Raw genomic sequence first — 19,459 nt, 5'->3', positions numbered from 1 at the left:
CATCCCATACTGGTGACGGTTCTAGTCCCGGCTGCTCCACTTCTGCCCCAGCTCTCTGTTGTGGCCTAGGAAAGCAGTAGAAGATGGTCCAAGGCCTTGGGCCCCTGCACCCACATGGGAGACCTGGAGGAGGCTTCTGGCTCTGGATCAGCACAGCTCCAACTATTGCGGCCAACTGGGGAGTGAACCAGCAGATGGAAGACCTCTCTCTCTCTCTCTCTCTCTCTCTCTGCCTCTCCTTCTCTCTCTGTGTAACTCTAACTTTCAAATAAATAAATAAATCTAAAAAAGAAAAACATAACAGTCTTTGACATGTATGCAACTCACAACAAATTGTTAAAATATGTGAGACAAAACCGCTGGACATGCAAGGAGTAGATGAATCCACAACACAGCTGAAGAAGCAACACTCCTTTATCACTGGGCATTAAACACCCAGTGTCCTCACAGACAGGTCCGCAAGGCAAGAAACCAATACAGATACAGCTGAGCTCCACAGCGCTGTCAGCCAACACTGTAATGACGTCTGTGGACTACTTCATCCACGCAGCAGGATGTACATTCTTCTCCAGCTGACATCGACCACATTCTGGGCCATGAACTACATTTCCACAAAGTCAAGGGAAATCATACAATGTCTGCCCTCAGACCACAAAAGATGTTTATTTGAAATCAATTACAGAATGCTAATTGGAACATCTCCAAATATTTGGAGATTAAAAACACTTTTTTTTAACTTTTATTTAACAAATATAAATTTACAAAGTACAGCTTATGCATTGCAGTGGCTCCCCCCCCCCATAACTTCCCTCCCACCCACAACTCTCCCATCTCCTGCTCCTTCTCCCATTCCATTCACATCAAGATTCATTTTCAATTATCTTTATATACAGAAGATCAATTTAGTATACATTGAATAAAGATTTCAACAGTTTGCACCCACACAGAAACACAAAGTGTAAAGCACTGTTTGAGTACTAGTTATAGCATTAAATCACTTTGTACAACACATTAAGGACAGAGATCCTACATGGGAAGTAAGTGCACAGTGACTCCTGTTGTTGACTTAACAAATTGACATAAACAAAAACACTGTTAAATAACACCTGAGTCAAAGAAGAACTCTCAGAGAAATTTTAAAATATAATTGAGCTAAATGAAATCCAAATAGGTGGATACAGTAAAAGCAATGCTTATGGGGAAATTGATGGCACTGAATGCATTTTTAGAAAGAAGAAAGATCTAAAATCAGTAGCAAAGTTGCATCTTAGAGAACAAGAAAAAGAACAAAAAGTCAGAAGAAGAAAGGACATAAAAATCAGAGCAGGAATCAATGAAACTGAAAATAGGAAACCAACAGATAAAATCAGTGAAACCAAAAGCTGGTTCTTTGAAAAGATTGATAACATCTATATAGCTCTTAGACAAAAAGAGAGCTGACACAAGATAAGGCATCTCACAACGGATCTCTCTCTCGGGGAGAGCTGTGAAGGAAGCTCCTGGTATCTCTTCTGTCTTTAAGAAGTTACAGTCTGGACCAACATATACACAACTAGCAACTCCCTCAGTACCAGATGCCACGGCGTGCACGGACTGATTCCTCTTAGCGTTTATCTGAGCTCCATCCACAGAAGCCTCTCCCCAAAGGGTTAAGTAAAACACCTCCAGGGAGTTGCAAATCAAAATTTTTATTCTGTACTTTTTTTTTTTCCTTTCTTGTTTTCTGAAACCCTTACTGCAAGACTCCCGTGCATCCTGACAGTCTGATTTTACAGTTTTTGTTCTTCAGTCATTTTTTAGGGTACGTGGTAACAGGTGCCTCGTTTTGAAGGAGAGCTGATTGCCTTTCTCCCTAGCTTTATCTTCTGTCTCACCCTACCCACCTTCGTTTTTATAGCTACACCCCATTTACATTAACGAACCTTAAGTTGCTTTTAAAGTCAGTAGCAATTCTTCTGAGCTTTCAGTGTTAACATTGGTACCCCATGCCTCAGGAGTATCCTCCAACAAGCAGGATGGAAGGGCTCTCCCTATGGTAATATAACAGATCCCTAGTCCATGAGCCACTCTGGAAATCGCTGTGGCTATGGAATCAAGGAGCATAGGAGCATCAGATCCAACGAACGGGACTTCCGACTGCAAAGGTGACGAAGGAGAGCGGGAGCGTTGGAGGCCAGGCGATGTTGTGCTGGTGCCTGAGGCACTCTGATGGCCGTCTTCGGAGCTTTGGGACACATCGCTGGTGACGGCACGGGAGACGCAGTCCTGGAATAATGGCGGCTCATCCTGCTGACAGTGGTGGAGGCAGTGGGCGGGAGGCTGTGCTGGTGAAATGCGAGTCTGATGACCCGAGATGGGGTGGGGGTGGGTGGTTGGAATTTGTTGTAGAAAGTCAGTTTTTCATTTTCTAGGTTAGTGAGCACAATAACAGAAAAGGAGGTGCTTAATGGAAATCGACGAGTACGGCTGGAGCTCCTGAGCCTCCCTTCACATGCCCTGTCCATCTGACCACTCCCATTGAATTTCCATAATGTGCACACGTGCGTTAAAAAGTTAGTGGGAAAACTGAATTAAAGATGTTTCTTCACAAAAAAATTTGAAGTCCATGTGGCTTTTTCATAATACACATTTCCCATGACATTTTGAAGACCCCTCTCATATGCATGGATTTCAAAATTTTTTGCACCAAAATAAACTTTATCTTTTAATTCCATTTTCCATGAATATTTTGAAGTGCCCTCATCTGTGCCAAGGCACCCCACACAGTCAAGCACTTCAGATCATGGTGGTGTGTGCCTGCAGGTGGAAGGTGCCAGATGCAAGGGCTTTGCTTTGGTGATAGATGAGCTGATAGAGGACTAAGGGTGGAGGTGACCACAAAGGCTGCATCCAGTTCTATCTGTCAGGTGACTGTTAACCCCACGTGGTAGGAAACAAACACACCTTGAGCACTGATGTCTGCTGGGTGATGTGGGAAATATCAAAAAATTAAGTACATAACTTACCCCCAGGAGCCTTACAATTGAATTGGCAAATGAAAACAAAGCAAATTGTAAAATGGTTAAACGAGGATCCAAGAAACTCCAATGGTGCGTGAATAATTAGCAAAGGAGTAGAGCAGGCCTTCGTGTCTGAGCTCAGAGGAGAGTGACAGCCAGCAGGTTGGTCTGCGAAGGCTTCCCATCATGGCAGGACCCCAGGTGAGCCTTCCTGGAGGGGGAAGTCTGAAGACGCTGTTCTCCCTGTTGCAGGGGAGGGTTCCAGCACGGGAAGCTTAGAGCCTTGCTGTCAGAAGCCAGGCTTGGGAGTTCAGACATGACTGACCGCTCAGGGCCCAACAAGCCTTCTACAAAGAACCAGACAGTAAATGTCTTGGGCCTTGTGGGTCATGTGGTTCTGTCAGAACTCTTCAGTGCCACCTTTGTGACTTAAAAGCATCCACAGAAAACACACACAGAAGAGTGTGGCTATGTTCCAATGGATGGCCATTTGGGAAGTGAACCAGTAGATAAAAGATCTCTCTCTCTCTCTCTCTCTCTCTCTCAACAGATGAAAGATCTCTATTTATCTGTCTCTCCATCCCTCTCGGGTTGCTGTGCCTTTAAAATAAATAGAATTTTTTTAATTGAGGCACCAAGAGGAAAAGCTCATTACAGTTTGAATTATGTTCCCTGAAAAGGTAAGTCGACACCCTCACTCTTGGTACCCATGAATGTGACCTATTTGGAAACTGTATCTTTGCAGATATAACCAAGGTCAGATGAGGTCCTGCCTGCTTAGGATGGGCCCTTATCAAACACGGCTGGTCTTTATAAGGAGAGAAAGACATTGACATGGGCTGAAGGCCATGTGAGGACAGGGGCAAAGACTGGAGTGATGTGCCTTTAAGCCAAGGGACACGAAGGATGGCTGGCAGCCCCTAAGCTAAAGAAAGGCGTAGGGCGGGTTCTCCCCAGACCCTTCCGAGAGAGCACAGCCTTCAGTCTCAGCACAGCCCCAGAGAACTCAAGCAGGTTCCGGCCAGTAGCATGGCTGATGGGGACAGGGAAAACTGGCCTGAAGAAAAGCCGTGACTTTGCCCAGAAATGCTAGTAGCTCTTTGCATTGTCATAATGCTTTACAATTTACAGTGCCTTTGCACACTCCAGGGACTGCAGCACCCTCACTGTGCAGTTAGCACGCTCTCCAGGGACTGCAGCACCCTCACTGTGCAGTTAGCACGCTCTCCAGGGACTGCAGCACCCTCACTGTGCAGTTAGCACGCTCTCCAGGGACTGTAGCACCCTCACTGTGCAGTTAGCACGCTCTCCAGGGACTGCAGCACCCTCACTGTGCAGTTAGCACGCTCTCCAGGGACTGCAGCACCCTCACTGTGCAGTTAGCACGCTCTCCAGGGACTGCAGCACCCTCACTGTGCAGTTAGCACGCTCTCCAGGGACTGCAGCACCCTCACTGTGCAGTTAGCACGCTCTCCAGCTGGGAAGTTAAACTCATCTTAAGTGACGCAGCCCCTCAGTGACAAGGCACAACATGAGCCTGGACATGCACGCTCCACAGTCACGCTCTTTCCGTGGAACTAGAGTGCCTTTGAAATTCCTCCCAACAAGCCCCCACTCTCCCTTCTGGGTGGAGATGAATGATGAACAAAAGATGACAAGTAACTTTTTTGTTTTGTTTTAGCACATTCAAAAATTTTTTCTCAGTTTGGTCGTAAGCTTCATGTTTACAATTTTCAATATAGGATGTCATTAGTTTTCATAATTTAGCTACATAAGAATTATAGGATTGGTCTCAAAATGGCTAAAGTTAAGAAATTCTAATATATTAAAATAGAAATTGTTCCAAACTGCTGTAAGTTTTCTTCATTAAAAAATAAATGGGGGGGGGGTAGTGGTGCTATGGCATAGCAGGTAAAGCTGCCACCTGCAGTGCCAGCATCCATATGGGTACCGGTTCAAGTCCTGGCTGCTCCATTTCTGATCCAGCTCTCTGCTATGGCCTGGGAAAGCACTAGAGGATGGCCCAACTCCTTGGCCCCCTGCAACTCCCTGGAAGACCTAGAAGAAGCTCCTGGCTTCTGGCTTCAGATCGGCTCAGCTGCAGCCGTTGTGGCCATTTGGAGACTGAACCAGTGGAAGAAGACCTCTCTCTCTCTCTCTCTCTCTCTCTCTCTGCCTCTCTATAACTCTGCCTTTCAAATAAATAAATATTTTTTAAAAAGAAAAGATGTTTATTTGAAAGGCAGAGAAATAGAGAGGGAGCCAGGAACTCCATCCCAGTCTCCCACTTGGGTGGCAGGGACCCAAGTGTTTAGGCCGTCTTCTGCTTTCCCAAGCACATTAGCAGGAAGCTGGATAGGAAGTAGAGTAGCTGGAACTTGAACCGGCCCTCTAATGTGGGTGTCGGTATTGCCAGCCATGGCTTCGTCTGTGCTGTGCCAGAATGCTGGCTCTTGAGTTGTCTTGTGTTTCAATAACCTTAACAGAGTGATTCACTGGTTAAATGATCAAGTAAGGCATGGTTAACCTAATTTTGGAATATCTTCACATATGTGTGAGTGTGTACATTGGGAGTGGAATGGGGCCTATGGTGTATGGATTCTTTCTTTCTTTGAGGCTTAGCATGCTCAGATCTGTTTCCTCATAAAATGAATCATACTTAGGTATCTGTAGGTTTCAGCAACTTGCCAAAGGCAAAAACAGTTTGAAGAGTCTTCAAGAACCTCACACGGGAAACAGAGTGTCCAGCTCCCGCTTATGAAAATCCTGCTTGAAAGAGAATCTCCAGAATCAATGCCATTGTACCAGGGGTCAATACATTTTTATGAAAATTGCTATACACTGGCCGGTGCCATGGTTCACTTGGCTAATCCTCCGCCTGCGGTGCCAGCACCCCGGGTTCTAGTCCCGGTTGGGGCGCCGGGTACTAGTCCTGGTTGCTCCTCTTCCAGTCCAGCTCTCTGCTGTGGCCGGGGTGGGGGGAGGGGGGAGGCAGCAGAAGATGGCCCAAGACTGGGAGGAAGTACCTGGCTCCTGGCTTCAGATCAGTGCAGTGCCGGCCGTAGCGGCCATTAGGGGAGTGAACCTTTCTCTCTGTCTCTCACTGTCTATAGCTCTGTCTCTCTCTCACTGTCTAACTCTGCTATACATAAAGTCCCTTGGCCATGTCTTATGAACCTGATAGAGTCCATCTGATTTTTAAGGTTTTTAAGTGCACCTTTTACAATTCACTACAGGTGTGTTCTTGACAGGAGACATGTGCCAGCCAAGGATGGGCCAGAAGCACAGGAGTCCCTTCTCTGGCTTTATCCTACTGGGCTCTGACTGGCCTCAGCTGGAGCTGGTCCTTTCTGCGGGCCTTCGGGTCTTCTGTGTCTTCTCCCTGCTGGGGAATACAACCTTCACTGTGTCGTCCCACCTGCACCCACGTCTTCTCTCCCGTGTGATCGTCCCTCTCCGCTTTTCTAGACCTGTGCTACACACTGTCCCACAGCTCCTGGCTGATCTCAGAGGGGAGAGAGAAGTCCAGCTCCCAAGGTGGTTACCATCTGGCTTGGGACCTACAGAAAACATTCCTTAGAAGGTATGGCACAGACCACCATGCAGCTGCGTGCAGGCCCCTCTGCCACCATCACGCACCCATCTCTGTGCTCTGGTGGCTTCTGCTCCGTGACTCACTGCTTCTGCCAACCCCTTATCACAGGCAGCGCTCTCTTCCTTTACCACTGCGAGTGAGAAAGAAATCCGACCACTTCCTCTCGCGGTCCCTCTGCGGCTCACCCTTGCCCGTGCTGACACCGCTCTGAAGGAATCTGAGTTCTGTGTCAGTGGCCTCATTTCTTCTCATCCCTGGGGCATCAGTCAGGTTCTCCTACAGTCAGACAGGGCGGTCTGACGAGCAAAGTCAGCAGAGGGCAGAGCAGAGCGCTTGGGACATGCAGATCCCGCCCATGGCTGTGGCACAGCCACCTGTGCCTACTTGCTGCCCCTCAGCATCAGGCCAAGTTCATGTTCTCTTCGACACCATCGCTGTACCATGACCAACCTCTCACCCAGGGGCAGAAGAAGGGTGGGGAGGGTGCTTTGGAAGGGCTGTGGCTCAGATGACAGGGAGGGGTGACATGTCCATGCTGGGTGTCAGAACCCTGCAGGTACATGTGCGCTCCCTGTGCCACCCAGTGTCCCCACAGCTCTCAAGGGAACTTTTCTACCTGATTCTCTTGGGAAAAAGTCACCAAAATCTAAGTTCACAGATTCAGTCCAGACTCTAGAGAGGCTGATTCAGTGTTCCTAGAGAGTTTCACTATTATGCTAAGTTTTTATAATTCCACAGAGTTTTCATATTTGCGCCCCCATATGGGAACTTTATTCCATTTCTGCTACAGACATTTAAGTAGGTACAGCCATAATAGGATCTTGAAACTACTGAAACACCATAAAGATTACTGACAGTCTAGCCTTTTCTAGAAACTGCTAGAGGGATACCACTTACTCTTGTGTTTTGATCAGTATACCACAACACCTGCCCCTGCTTCAACGTATTTAAAGGGAGCATCTTGGCCATTTTTTATCATGAAAACCTGCCCAGATTCCCTCTCCATGTTGTAAGGAACATCCTTACGCTGCTCAGGGAATAAAGAATATTTCTCACCCAGTTCCTCCACAGCATATCCCATTCAGGTTTCTATTTGGCCTGAAATATCCGGTCTATTAATATGTTTTCATGTGAACACATCTAGTCCACACGCAGCCTTATTGGTCAGTCTCTCAACTCTCTAAAGATGAATAGTCAAGGAAAATAGTTTCCTTTAACTTTGTAGTACTTTGAAGTTATAGGCTTACAAATGATGCCATTCCAATCTTTTCTGAAATAAATACAAAATGTACACAAGTGAAAACCATACCATAGTGTCTTTCTGCAAGCCACAGTGAAAAAATAGTATAGCTTGCCTGGAGGTGATGGAAAAAACAACTAATAGAATCCTGCACCACTACAAAGTTCCAAGGAACAAATTATAGCCATAGTGCCATTCTTTCAGGCCCTAGGTTGGAATCTGGATCACAGGCTGGGGTGGTATTTGTATACAGAATAATGCAAGAATTCTCTCATTTAGCAACAGTGTGTTTAGAGATTTCTGCATCAAACAGCAGAAAAGGAAAAGGAGAAAGAGGGGTGAAGGAAATGGATTGTGTCTTTTTTTTAAGGAGATATCATCTGGTATCTGTAGACCTTTCAAAACATGGTCGTGAGCGAGTAACGAACCCCACACCATCGTCAGCCAGATTCCGGCCTGTGCCTCCAGACCACGATCCAGCAGCTCCAGAGACCTGTCCTGTAGCCGTGTGGACCCAGTCCCAGTCTTCAGTGCTGGTCTTTGTATGCAAAGCCTCCCAGAACAGATGAGCTTTGTGTTCATCGCTGTCTATGGGCTCTGGTTGCTGTGAGAACCCTGTGCTGAGTCGGTTCCAGCCTTGTTAATGCTGCAGGTCACAGGAAAGCAATGTTTCTCTTTCTCCCTTCCTGTGATAGACCTGTTCACTTCTAAAGCTGAAGGAAAAAATTTAAAATCCTGCTGTCCTTTGCTGAGAATCAAAAGCGCAGCGCCTCCCTCATTGCCGCTGGTCAGCTCCCGGGCCGTCTCAGCCTGCAAGCCTCGCTGTCTCGTCCCTGGCAGCACGTTCCCAAGCACGCCTCCCCTTGTGTCCATTCACGATCGCCGTGGAGAGCGGCGCAGGGAGAAGAGGTACTGTCCATGTCTGTCCTCTCGGTCCTCTGCGGTTCTCTCATGAGAGCCTTCATCCTTTTAACAAGCATTTTTCCATCTTTCCCTTCCGCCTGATCACTGCTGTTTGTTTTTATTTATTTATTTAATCAATTTATTTTTGACAGGCAGAGTTAGACAGTGAGAGAGAGAGACAGAGAGAAAGGTCTTCCTTCCGTTGGTTCACCCCCAAAATGGCTGCTACGGCCAGCTACGGCCAGAAATACGCAGATCCGAAGCTAGGATCCAGGTGTTTCCTCCTGGTCTCCCATGGGGTGCAGGGCCGAAGCACTTGGGCCATCCTCCACTGCCTTCCTGGGCCACAGCGGAGAGCTGGCCTGGAAGAGGAGCAACCAGGACAGAATCTGGCGCTCCAACCGGGACTAGAACCCGGTGTGCCGGCGCCACAGATGGAGTATTAGCCTAGTGAGCCGCGGCGCCAGCCCGATCACTGCTGTTTGAAAGCCTGAGCTACTCACTTCATGCTGGAAGTAACCTGTCCTCCCCTCCGTTGTCAGCTCCCTGCCCACCAGTGACATCGTCCTCCAACCCCTCGTCTGGTTGTTCCTAATCTGTCAGGCGTGGACACCATGAACCACCAGGGAGAGCTCCCTCTTTCCTGGGTTAGGACAGAGTTGGGTGAGGCTGGCTGGGGAGCCAGCTCCAGGCTGCTGGGTTGTTCCCTCCTATCCCTAAGGTGCAGGCCTCCTGGGATGTTGGCAGAAGTCTGAGAAGTGTCATATTCTCAGCCCTGGAAGATTCTGCAGGACTAAACTCCGCCCTGCAAAGATGTTCATCTTGGCTGTTAGTCCCCTGCTCCACGTAAACATCTAACCAGGGCAAACTGTGGTAGACAGGACCCCTTTCTCTAGGGAGGTTTTTAGTCCCAAGCACATCGAAACTAGGAGGCTTCATTCTCTCCCCTCCCCGTCCCTACAGCCCGAGAACTCAGCAGATGTCCAGTGAGAACACCTGGCCATGTAGCGATGGCTCCCTCCAGCCTGTCTTCTAGCACATGTGGCTGTCAGCCCGCTTTCTTTTGCTCCTGACAAAAGCCAAGCAAGTGCAATCCTCAGCTTGCACTTGGGCTGAGCAGGTTTGGAGCAAGAATGAAAATGTCCAGGTTTTTTTTTTTTTTTTTTTTTTTTTACTTCCAAACACAACCACCTGACTTCAGTCCTGTATCTAGGGTTTGCTCCTATCTGCATTTTGAAGTATCCACAGGGGGTCTGGGAATGCACCCCCTACCCCCCTTGAATAACGGGAGACTGCTGTGTGAAAATTTTCTGTCACAAAAATGATAAGATTATTAATTAAGCTAGCTGTTATGGATTTAAAGAAAAGTCCAGGGGCCGTGGAGTAGTGGGTAAAGCCACTGCCTGCAGTGCTGGCATCCCATATGGGTGGCAGTTTGAATCCCGGATGCTCCACTTCCAATCCAGCTCTCTGCTATGGACTGGAGAAGCAGTACAAGGTGTCCCAAGTCCTTGGGCCCCTGCACCTGTGTTGGAGACATGGTAGAAGCTCCTGGCTTCGGATCGGCGCAGCTCCACGTGTTGAGGCCATTTAGCGAGTGAACCAGCGGATAGAAGACCTCTCTTTCTTTCTCCTCTCTGTCTCTCCTCTTTCTGTGTAACTCTGACTTTCAAAGAAATAAATCTTAAAAAATAAATAAATAAATAAATAAATAAAAAGAAGGACCGGCGCCGTGGCTCACTTTGTTAATCCTCCGCCTGTGGCACCGGCATCCCATATGAGCACCGGGTTCTAGTCCCAGTTGCTCCTCTTCCAGTCCAGCTCTCTGCTGTGGCCCGGGAAGGCAGTGGAGGATGGCCCAAGTGCTTGGGCCCTGCACCCCATGGGAGACCAGGAGAAGCACCTGGCTCCTGGCTTCAGATCGGTGTAGTTCTGGCCATAGTGGCCATTTGGGGGGTGAACCAACGGAAGGAAGACCTTTCTCTCTGTCTCTCTCTCTCACTGTCTAACTCTATCTGTCAAAAAAAAAAAATTAAAAAGAAAAGTCCAAGGAACTGGTATTAAAATAATCATACCTTCTGTATTACACTAAAGATAATGAGAAAATCGCTCAAAATTATTCAGTGTAGTAGAGACAAGATCATTAGTCAATGCTCATTATGTCAAGAAATCTGTCTCTTCTATCACTTCAAACTTGTCATTCTCAAAATATGAAATGTTTGAGGGAAAAATTTAACAAATACTCCTTGAGTTTACCAGATAATAATTGGATTCTGTTTTTACCATTTTATAATTATCCTTTAATACCTGTTGTATTACCTGTGCACCATCAAATATTTCAATATCTTGAAATCTCTTTCTAGTGAAAATATTTTTAAGTTTCTACTAAATTATGAATTTCACTTGTACACATACAAACATACACTCACCATCCTTTCCAAACTATAGTTCATTCCTAGCAATTAAATACTCAATAGTAAAATTTTCATCTGAAAGTTATCACTCTATAATTTTTACCTCAGAAACAGGCCACTAAGTATCTACACGGAAATAAGAAGAGACTATAAGAATCATTATAGAAATAACCTTTGATTGGGATTTTCAAATGAAATGTAAGGAGGGTTCACTCTGCTCTGCTGAACATTCTAATATCAAAAGCACCTTAACATCTACCTGCTCAGTTCAATGTAAGGAAGTAACTTAGATCACCTAGAACGGAAACTCAAACATTGTGTGAAAGGGAAAGTACCTAATGTGGTTATCGAGTGTCATAGTGTTCGTTCATTTCTGGCTTGTTCAAGAACTGTTTAAGTGTACATGATGCTGAAGTATAACACACACACAGACACTGCAGCAAAGTGTTAAGTTTGATTCTTTTCCACAAATTGCATCCCCCATAGAACCAGCAATCAGCTCAAGAACCAGAGCAAGCTCCTCTCCCATTTCTCCTTCCCATCGCCAACCTCTAGGGAAAAAACTCTTCTGATTTCCAACACCACAGATGAGTTTTACTTGGTTTTGTATTTTACGTAAAGGAAGCGCAGTGAGGCCTGGTTTGTGCCTGGCTTCTTTGTCTCAACGTTGTGTTTGTGGGGAACGTCCATGTTGCTGTGTGTGCTTATGACTTACTTATTCTCATCATTGTGCAGCATTTTAATACATGACATGCCAAAATTAACCCTTGGCTGATCTCACTTCCATTCTCTCCATAAGAAGTCTTAGCTCCATGAGGACAGAGGTCCCTCTTGCTTTCCATCCTGATTTATATCTCAAGTACTGCGTCATACCAGGATGTAAATCAAGTATCCAAAACAGTGCCTAGCACATGCTGAGTGCTTTCCGGAGGCTTGTAGAATCGCAGTCTTTGGGGACAGCCCTGATTCCTAGCTCTTTCTTGAGTCTGGCATTCTCCCCACGAGTCTCCTTAGCGCCCCTTTGACCTCCTTGTTCCTCAGAGTGTAGATCAGTGGATTCAGCAGAGGTGTCACCAGGGTGTAGAACAGTGCGATGCTCTTGTTCACATCCTGCGAATAACTGGAGGGAGGCTGGAGGTACATGGAGATGAGTGTGCCAAAGAAAATGACCACCACCAGCAGGTGAGAGCCACAGGTCCCAAAAGCCTTGCGCCGCCCCTGGGCTGACTTCATCTTCAGGACTGCTCGAGCAATGTGGCCATAGGACACTAAGATGAGTGACAGGGGCACCACCAAGAAGACGACGCTGACGGCAAAGAGTTCAGCCTCGTTGATGGCAGTGTCGGTGCAGGCCAGTTTCAGCATCACCGGAACCTCACAGAAGAAGTGGTCCACTTGGTTCCTACCACAGAGTGGAAGAGTCATGGTCAGTGCCGTCTGCACCACAGAATTGCCGAAACCCGTAAGCCACGCAGTCACAACCAGCTGCAAGCAAAGCTGGGGATGCACGATCGCCATGTAGTGGAGAGGGCGGCAGACGGCGGCATAGCGGTCGTACGCCATGACCGACAAGAGCACGCACTCAACTCCCCCAAGGCCCAGGGCAATGAAGAGCTGGGTCACACAGCCACCGTAGGTGATGGTCTTGTCCCTCCCCCTGAAGTTGACCAGGGTCTGCGGGACAGTGCAAGTAGTCAAACAAAGATCCATGAAAGAGAGATTGGACAGGAAGAAATACATAGGGGTGTGAAGGCGAGCATCCACAATCGACAGGAGGATGATGGTGCTGTTGCCTAGAAAACTCAAGAAGTAGACCATCAGGATGGCCACAGAGAGAGCTGTCTCCAGCTGGGGTCTGTTGGAGAAGCCCAGGAGGATGAATCCAGAGAAGGAGCTGCCATTAGCTCTTTCCATTGCACGCTACCTGTGGGATGAAGAGGCCTCTTAACTCTCACCTTGCATGTCTGATGCACGTCCTGTTCCCTAGTGTGGCAAACACAGCTTGGGTATGTTAGCCCCTTCCTCACTGGCAAGATGGGGGTGGTAAAGAGCTACTGCATGCGAGTGTCGTCCATGGCCTAAGCACTTCCTTGCATTTTCTCCCAACTCTCTGAGACTGGCACCATCTTATCTGTGTTGAAAACCTGAGAGAACTAAGGGTGAGTGCTTTTTCTGGGGGGTTCGCCCAGTAAATGGCAGAAACGGACTCGATTGCATGGCTTCTCCACTGCTGGGGAGCCTGCCATTCCAAGATTGACTGGCTTTAAAGATAACACGTGTTGCTCCAAACATTAAATCTGATTTTCCAGGGCAAGTCACAATTTGCTGCTATCTGGATCCCTCTACTTTGGTGTTTGATCAAGAATTGAGATAGTTCAGACTCCTGTTTTATGCAGAGAAAAAAATGTTTTCTGAAGGTGCTTAGTACAGAAAATTTACTCTATTATTTTATTCCAGGAGGACTAATATGTTTTCTTTCTTTCTTTCTTTCTTTCTTTCTTTCTTTCTTTCTTTCTTTCTTTCTTTCTTTCTTTCTTTTTTACAGGCAGAGTGGACAGTGAGAGAGAGAGAGACAGAGAGAAAAGTCTTCCTTTTGCCGTTGGTTCACCCTCCAATGACCGCCGCGGCCGGGCACCACGCTGATCCGAAGCCAGGAGCCAGGTGCTTCTCCTGGTCTCCCATGCGGGTGCAGGGCCCAAGGACTTGGGCCATCCTCCACTGCCTTCCCGGGCCACAGCAGAGAGCTGAACTGGAAAAGGAGCAACCAGGACAGAATCTGGCACCCCGACCGGGACTAGAACCTGGTGTGCTGGCGCAGCTAGGCGGAGGATTAGCGTGTTGAACCACGGCATCAGCTTAATATGTTTTCATACACAGCCAATCTATGGATACCGGAGCCTGAAACAAGTTTTTTGACTGGAAACTTTCTATTGGAAATGACTTTAGAATTCACCGTGTCCAAACCTTACATTCCAAGAGGACCATGCCTGAATACTCGTCCTTGGCAGCATTCCCAGCAGTTCTCAGACTGGGCACCATCAGTCCAACAACCAACATCTCCTCTTCCCTCACTTTGTAACTTTTTCATTTCTTCAATGTAGGGCAGTTTATTTTTCAACTTGTCACTCTACACTTCCTAAAATCCAATCTCACAAAAATAATTATCTTTTCTATTAAAATCACTGGGCTTGTTCTTAGATCTCTCTCCCTCTCTCTGTCTCTAACACACCATGAGGCAAGTTTAATAGCAAATAATAATTGAACAAGAGTAATGTCTTATAATATCACCATATCTTGAACAAGAGTAACATCTTGTAATGTCACCATAAAACAGTCTGGCATAGACTCACAAAAAAATTGTTGGATAAATAAAAATATAGAAAGAACCTACAAACTGTAATAGGTGATAGATAATAAATTTAGGGGTTATGGAATGTGTAACTGTACAAGGGAAAAACAAATGAACATTCTGAAAAAAAGCTATAAAGAGCTGTATTTTCTTCCAAAAAAAGAAAACTTTAGCTACTTAAAAAATGTGCAGTGTTTGGAAAGAGGTAGTTTAATCTCAGCTTCTGCAGGTAATAAACAGTAGTAAATATCCAAACGTCCAGTGCTTTCTAATACTGCGATAAATGTGAGCATCCGGGGCTCTTGTGAATTTTTGTAATCATCACTTTCATATTAACAAAATCCATGACCAAGCAAGATGATGTTTTTCCTTCTTTGTTATGTCTTTCCTGTTGGATGCCTGATGTTCCTTATTCTTTATAATTCTAAATGCTTTTGCTATTGCTTCAGTGACAACTGTTCCTGTGGTATCAAAGAATTCAATTAATTTGGAATTATAAGTTCTAATATGCAATAAAATGAGAATCAAATTACTTATATTTTAAGAGTAAATCTGCCTTGAGATTTCAAAGTCTTCATCCACATCCCTACTTCCTAGCCATTTCTCCTTTCAAATAAAGGGTTATGTTATCAGCTTTTGGGTCCAACAGGACTAATATAGATCTATTTCCATATTTCAAGCAAGCACTTCTCAATCCCAGCACATTCTTCAGTGACAGCATGGTGCTTAATTTCTATTTTGCCCATATCACCAGATCTTATTTTAAGATACTCAGAATGGTGGCTGGCGCTGTGGTGCAGTGGGTTAATGCCCTGGCCTGAAGTGCTGGCATCCCATATGGGTGCCCGTTCTAGTCCCGGCTGCTCCACTTCCCAGCCAGCTCTCTGCTATGGCCTGGGAAAGCAGTAGAAGATGGCCCAAGTCACTGGGCCCCTGCACCCGCATGGGAGACCCAGAAGAAGCTCCTGGCTCCTGGCTTCAGATCCGTGCAGCTCTGGCTGTTACAGCAATCTGGGGAGTGAACCAGCAGATGGAAGACCTCTCTCTCTGTCTTTACCTCTCTCTGTAACTCTTTCAAATAAATACAATAAATCTTTTTAAAAAAAGGTACTCAGAATAAAACTGTCTTTATCAAATGATGTTGGTGTTTATCTTTGCTTCTTCCCTCTATCCTTGTGATTTATTTTATAGATTTGTTAAAATTAATTAAATGAATTAATTTTATTTATTTGAGAAGTGGGGGGAGAGGGGGGAAGAGAGAGTGAGCAAGCAAGCTAGAGAGCTTCCATCCACTGGTCCACTGCCCAAATGCCCACAATTGTCAGGACTAGGTTGGGCCAAAAGCAGAAGCTGGGAACTCAATCCAAGTCTCCCACATGGGTGGCAGGGACCAAGTACTTGAGCTGCAAACTACCAGAAGCTAGAATCATGGGTGGAGTCAAAACTCGAGCCCAGGTCCTCCAAAATGGATGTAGGCATTATAAGCTAAGTCTTTACCACTACACCAGACACCAGCCTTCTCCCATGCCTCAAGGTCACAAAGGAGTTTTTCCAGCCCACCACTGGTATCTAGTTGCAGCCTTCTGTAATGTTTTAATCTGTTTCTCAGAGATCACTGAAATTCTTCAAAACTTAATCTAGAACAGGTTTTTAAAAGCATCTGTTCTTAGAATGTGATCTAGGCCGAGGAAAGCATACTCTGATGAGACACGTATATTTCATTACAACCACAAGAGTAGAATCAAATTAGCATAGGCTATTTTAATACGATTGTTTCAGGTTTACTAGGTGTACTATAATAAAGTATCAAAATCTGGTGGCTCAAGACAGCAGAAATGTATTGTCTCACAGTTCCAGAGGCCAGAAGTCCAAAGTCAAGGTGCTGGCAGGGTCAGGCTGCCTCTGAGGCCTGCAGAGAGGAATCCGCCCTTGGCTGCTCCTAGTGACGATCCTAGGCCGTCCTTGGTTTGCACCAGCAGCACCTCAGTCTCTGTAGTCACATGGTGCTCGCCTCTCACATGTCTTTTCTGCATCTTTAGGAGGAAAGCAGGCATACAGGATTAGGGACCACCCAAGTTACCTGTGGCCTCAACTTGGCCTGATTACATACACAAGGAAGGTCACATTCACAGACATGAGATGGGATTTCAACATGTCTTTAGGGAGGACACAACTCAACCGCTAACAATCGTGTGTCCTAGTCAGCCCACCGCGTTGTGACTGCTCTTCATCACAAACGCCGGCTACGCAGCAGCCTAAGATGCAGGTCTAAGTCCTCTCCTACCGTGCGTCCACGAGCGCAGTACAGTGTGATCACGACAATTGGTACGAGTACTATTAACACTGCTTTTCAGTAGAAGATGACCCAAGTTCTTGGGACCCTGTACCCGTGTGGGACACCCTGAAGAAGCTCCTGGCTTCAGATCGGCACAGCTCCGGCTGTTGCGACCAACTGGGGAGTGAGCCATCGGATGGAACACTCTCTCTCTCTCTCTACTTCTCCTCTCTGTGTGATGCTGACTTTCAAATAAATGAATAAACCTTTAAAAAAAAAATAGTGCTTTTATCCTCTTGTTTCTGTGGGCTAGCAGAAGTCTTCAGCAGGAGCAAAAGCTGATTCCTCCAACTTGGCAGGAATATCCCACGAACATTTCCTCCAAGGCACATTTTTGTTACACTTTGCTTTCTAAAACATCAATACCCAATGCACACTTATAAACCTAGGTTTGAATGGAAAATAAAGACTTCATATCCTCTCAGTTCTCTGGTGCAGGAGTTCTCACCAATCTAGAATTCAGATTCCTCTTCCATTCTAGAACGTACTGTCCTAACAACTCACATAGAGGTACCAGTCTACGGGCAGCGAGACCACTTCGTTGAGTCTAAAGAATCAGGAGCAAAAGAACAACCTCAGATGGCCTAGGGGACTGGATGGACGCTGGGCTGGAATCACTTCATCCCCCATAGAATAATAAAAACCACAGCCAACCGTCTTCTGCAGGAAGCAGCCGGTCTCTGAGGGGCCTCTATAGTTCCACGACACCGGAAGCCCGGCATGTCGATGAGAAGGCTGCTACCAGGCAGCTGAACCCGCAGCATGCTGGCCCCCACATGTGGCACATTCAGTGATGAGCGAGTGGTGATCTGGTCACAGAACTGGAGAAGGGAGCTGGGGGCCGAATTAGGTAGAACAGAATCCCTGGGATAAGTACAAATCCATACACTGAAAGTAAGCTTTAAATATGCCACCCTTGCAACCCTAATATCCTCCAAAGTCACAGCGATCAAGACAAGGAAAGTGAAAACTGCTACTCACGCGGGCTCTGCTAAGGTAAGGACAACTGCTTGCGGATTTACTGTGAGTGTGATGCGGGTCACCCCGGATTTTCCCAGGAAGCTGCATTCACTGTCCAGACCTCTGCGTGTGGAAGGGGCAGTGTAAGTCAGGACAACTGACTACGACTGATTAGAAGACGGAGTCTGTGAAGCCGATGCACTGCCCATGAATGCAAGGGCAAATGTTGCATCTAATGGATATTCTTATAATCCACAAAAGTCAAGACACACGCTTTAGGGACTGGGATGCTTGAGGACGTGTTTATTTTTAGTAGCCCCAGGAGTGTCCTGCCCCATGTAGCTCGTTAGGCTCAGTTCAGGTATCCAGAGTTCGGCCCCCTGGGGAGCAGCCAAAGAGGAAGGTTCTGGAGAGGCAGCATCGAATCTTTGCCTGCCTGACTCCCTAATAGTGAGCTTGTTCTCTGACTTCCATTTCCCACATATGCTGGACTGGTTCAATTTTTTGGTCCAATTTTAAATTCTTCATCCTTATTTTCAGAAATATAACTTCTTCCCACTTAAAACAAGGCCATTAAGCATAATTTTCAGTACCTTTTATTGTTTTTATCATTTTGTGCTTACACTACTATTGACTCACTTAAAAAAAAAAAAAGCTATGTTCCAATGGTGCTATGGACTCTACTACCCTATAACTTTTTTTGAGACCTTGCACTCAGTCACACCTGATTTTTCCATCTTCAGATTTTATATCCTATCAGCTCTTTAGATGTAGCTGAGAAATATGTCCCAGTACATTTTATCAGAAAGATGAAAACAGAATGAAACCTCCCTCCCCTTCAGTCTCTTCTAGCTCTCTCCCTCCATTAGTTTACCATTTTCGATAAGACACAAAAATCCATGGTATTTTTGGTCCCATTAAAACTTCCAAATACTGTCATTTGCCTTCTTCCCCTAGCACTCAGACAGAGGAGAGTTGGCAAGCCACATTGCAATCTCCAATATCCTTTCCATCACACAAAGCAGATGAGCTACCCATCATGTCACTTGATGTAATTTGACACTGATGATTTCCCCTCTTCAAGAAATTATTTACTGCTCTCTCTCTCTTTCTCTCTCTCTCCCATTATTCTTTGGACTCCAGAGTCTCATTTTTCCTTCCCACTGGACACAGGTTTCAATGTTCAGATTTCCCCGAGCTGCATCCTTGTCTCTTCTTTCTCCACTGTCACTGGGTTACTTTGCATTTCCACAGCTCCTACTACCATCTATCTGTTCTTTGACAGATCTTCAATTCATACCTACAATTTAGACTTTTTTGAGTTATAGCCTAAGTCAATGGAATCTTGGCCAAACACACATGGATTATTTATGAATGCTAAAATTCCAACGTAATTTTAAGTTCATCCTCTTAAACCAGTTCCTGTCTTTGTAGGTAACATTTCCAAAATCTCAAAGTTAAACCCTCAGTAACATGAGTGAGAACTCCCTGAATTATCTTTGTTTTGATCCCAACATTCAACCTTAACTTTGTTCATTCGCTGACATATATTTTTAATTACTAAAAACGAATTAAGTCATGTATGTACCCAACTCTAGATATCATTAAAAAAGAAACCGCAAGAAAGGAAAGAGAAGTATAATAAAGAAAAATACCAGAATCAG

General features: G+C 45.9%; 1 protein-coding gene and 1 long non-coding RNA gene across 3 annotated transcripts in view; one reads left to right on the top strand and one right to left on the bottom strand.

Moving 5' to 3' along the window:
* The window catches only part of LOC133753264 (uncharacterized), a 36,788-nt gene extending 21,396 nt beyond the window's left edge, over window positions 1-15,392 (top strand). Inside the window, exons 2-3 of the long non-coding RNA XR_009865037.1 lie at window positions 3,550-3,679; window positions 13,697-15,392. This is a non-coding gene — a long non-coding RNA (uncharacterized LOC133753264). The remainder of the gene's footprint in view (window positions 1-3,549; window positions 3,680-13,696) is intronic.
* On the bottom strand, window positions 5,180-18,784 carry LOC133753250 (putative olfactory receptor 2B8). 2 transcript variants are annotated; one of them, XM_062183723.1, is made up of 2 exons: window positions 12,154-13,065; window positions 5,180-5,185 (listed from the first exon to the last, which is right to left on the bottom strand). In XM_062183723.1, exons 1-2 carry the CDS (start codon window positions 13,063-13,065, stop codon window positions 5,180-5,182), a joined length of 918 nt encoding a protein of 305 aa, XP_062039707.1. The 2 variants fall into 2 exon arrangements, with proteins under 2 accessions (XP_062039707.1, XP_062039699.1); XM_062183715.1 differs by lacking the exon at window positions 5,180-5,185 and adding an exon at window positions 18,776-18,784 and having other exon boundaries at window positions 12,121-13,071.
* Between the last annotated feature and the right edge of the window lie 675 nt (window positions 18,785-19,459).

This window comes from Lepus europaeus, chromosome 3, assembly GCF_033115175.1.
Source record: "Lepus europaeus isolate LE1 chromosome 3, mLepTim1.pri, whole genome shotgun sequence".
NCBI classification, from domain to species: Eukaryota; Metazoa; Chordata; class Mammalia; order Lagomorpha; family Leporidae; genus Lepus; species Lepus europaeus.
Note: the sequence above shows the minus strand (reverse complement) of the source record. Positions and strands in the feature narration are given on the sequence as shown.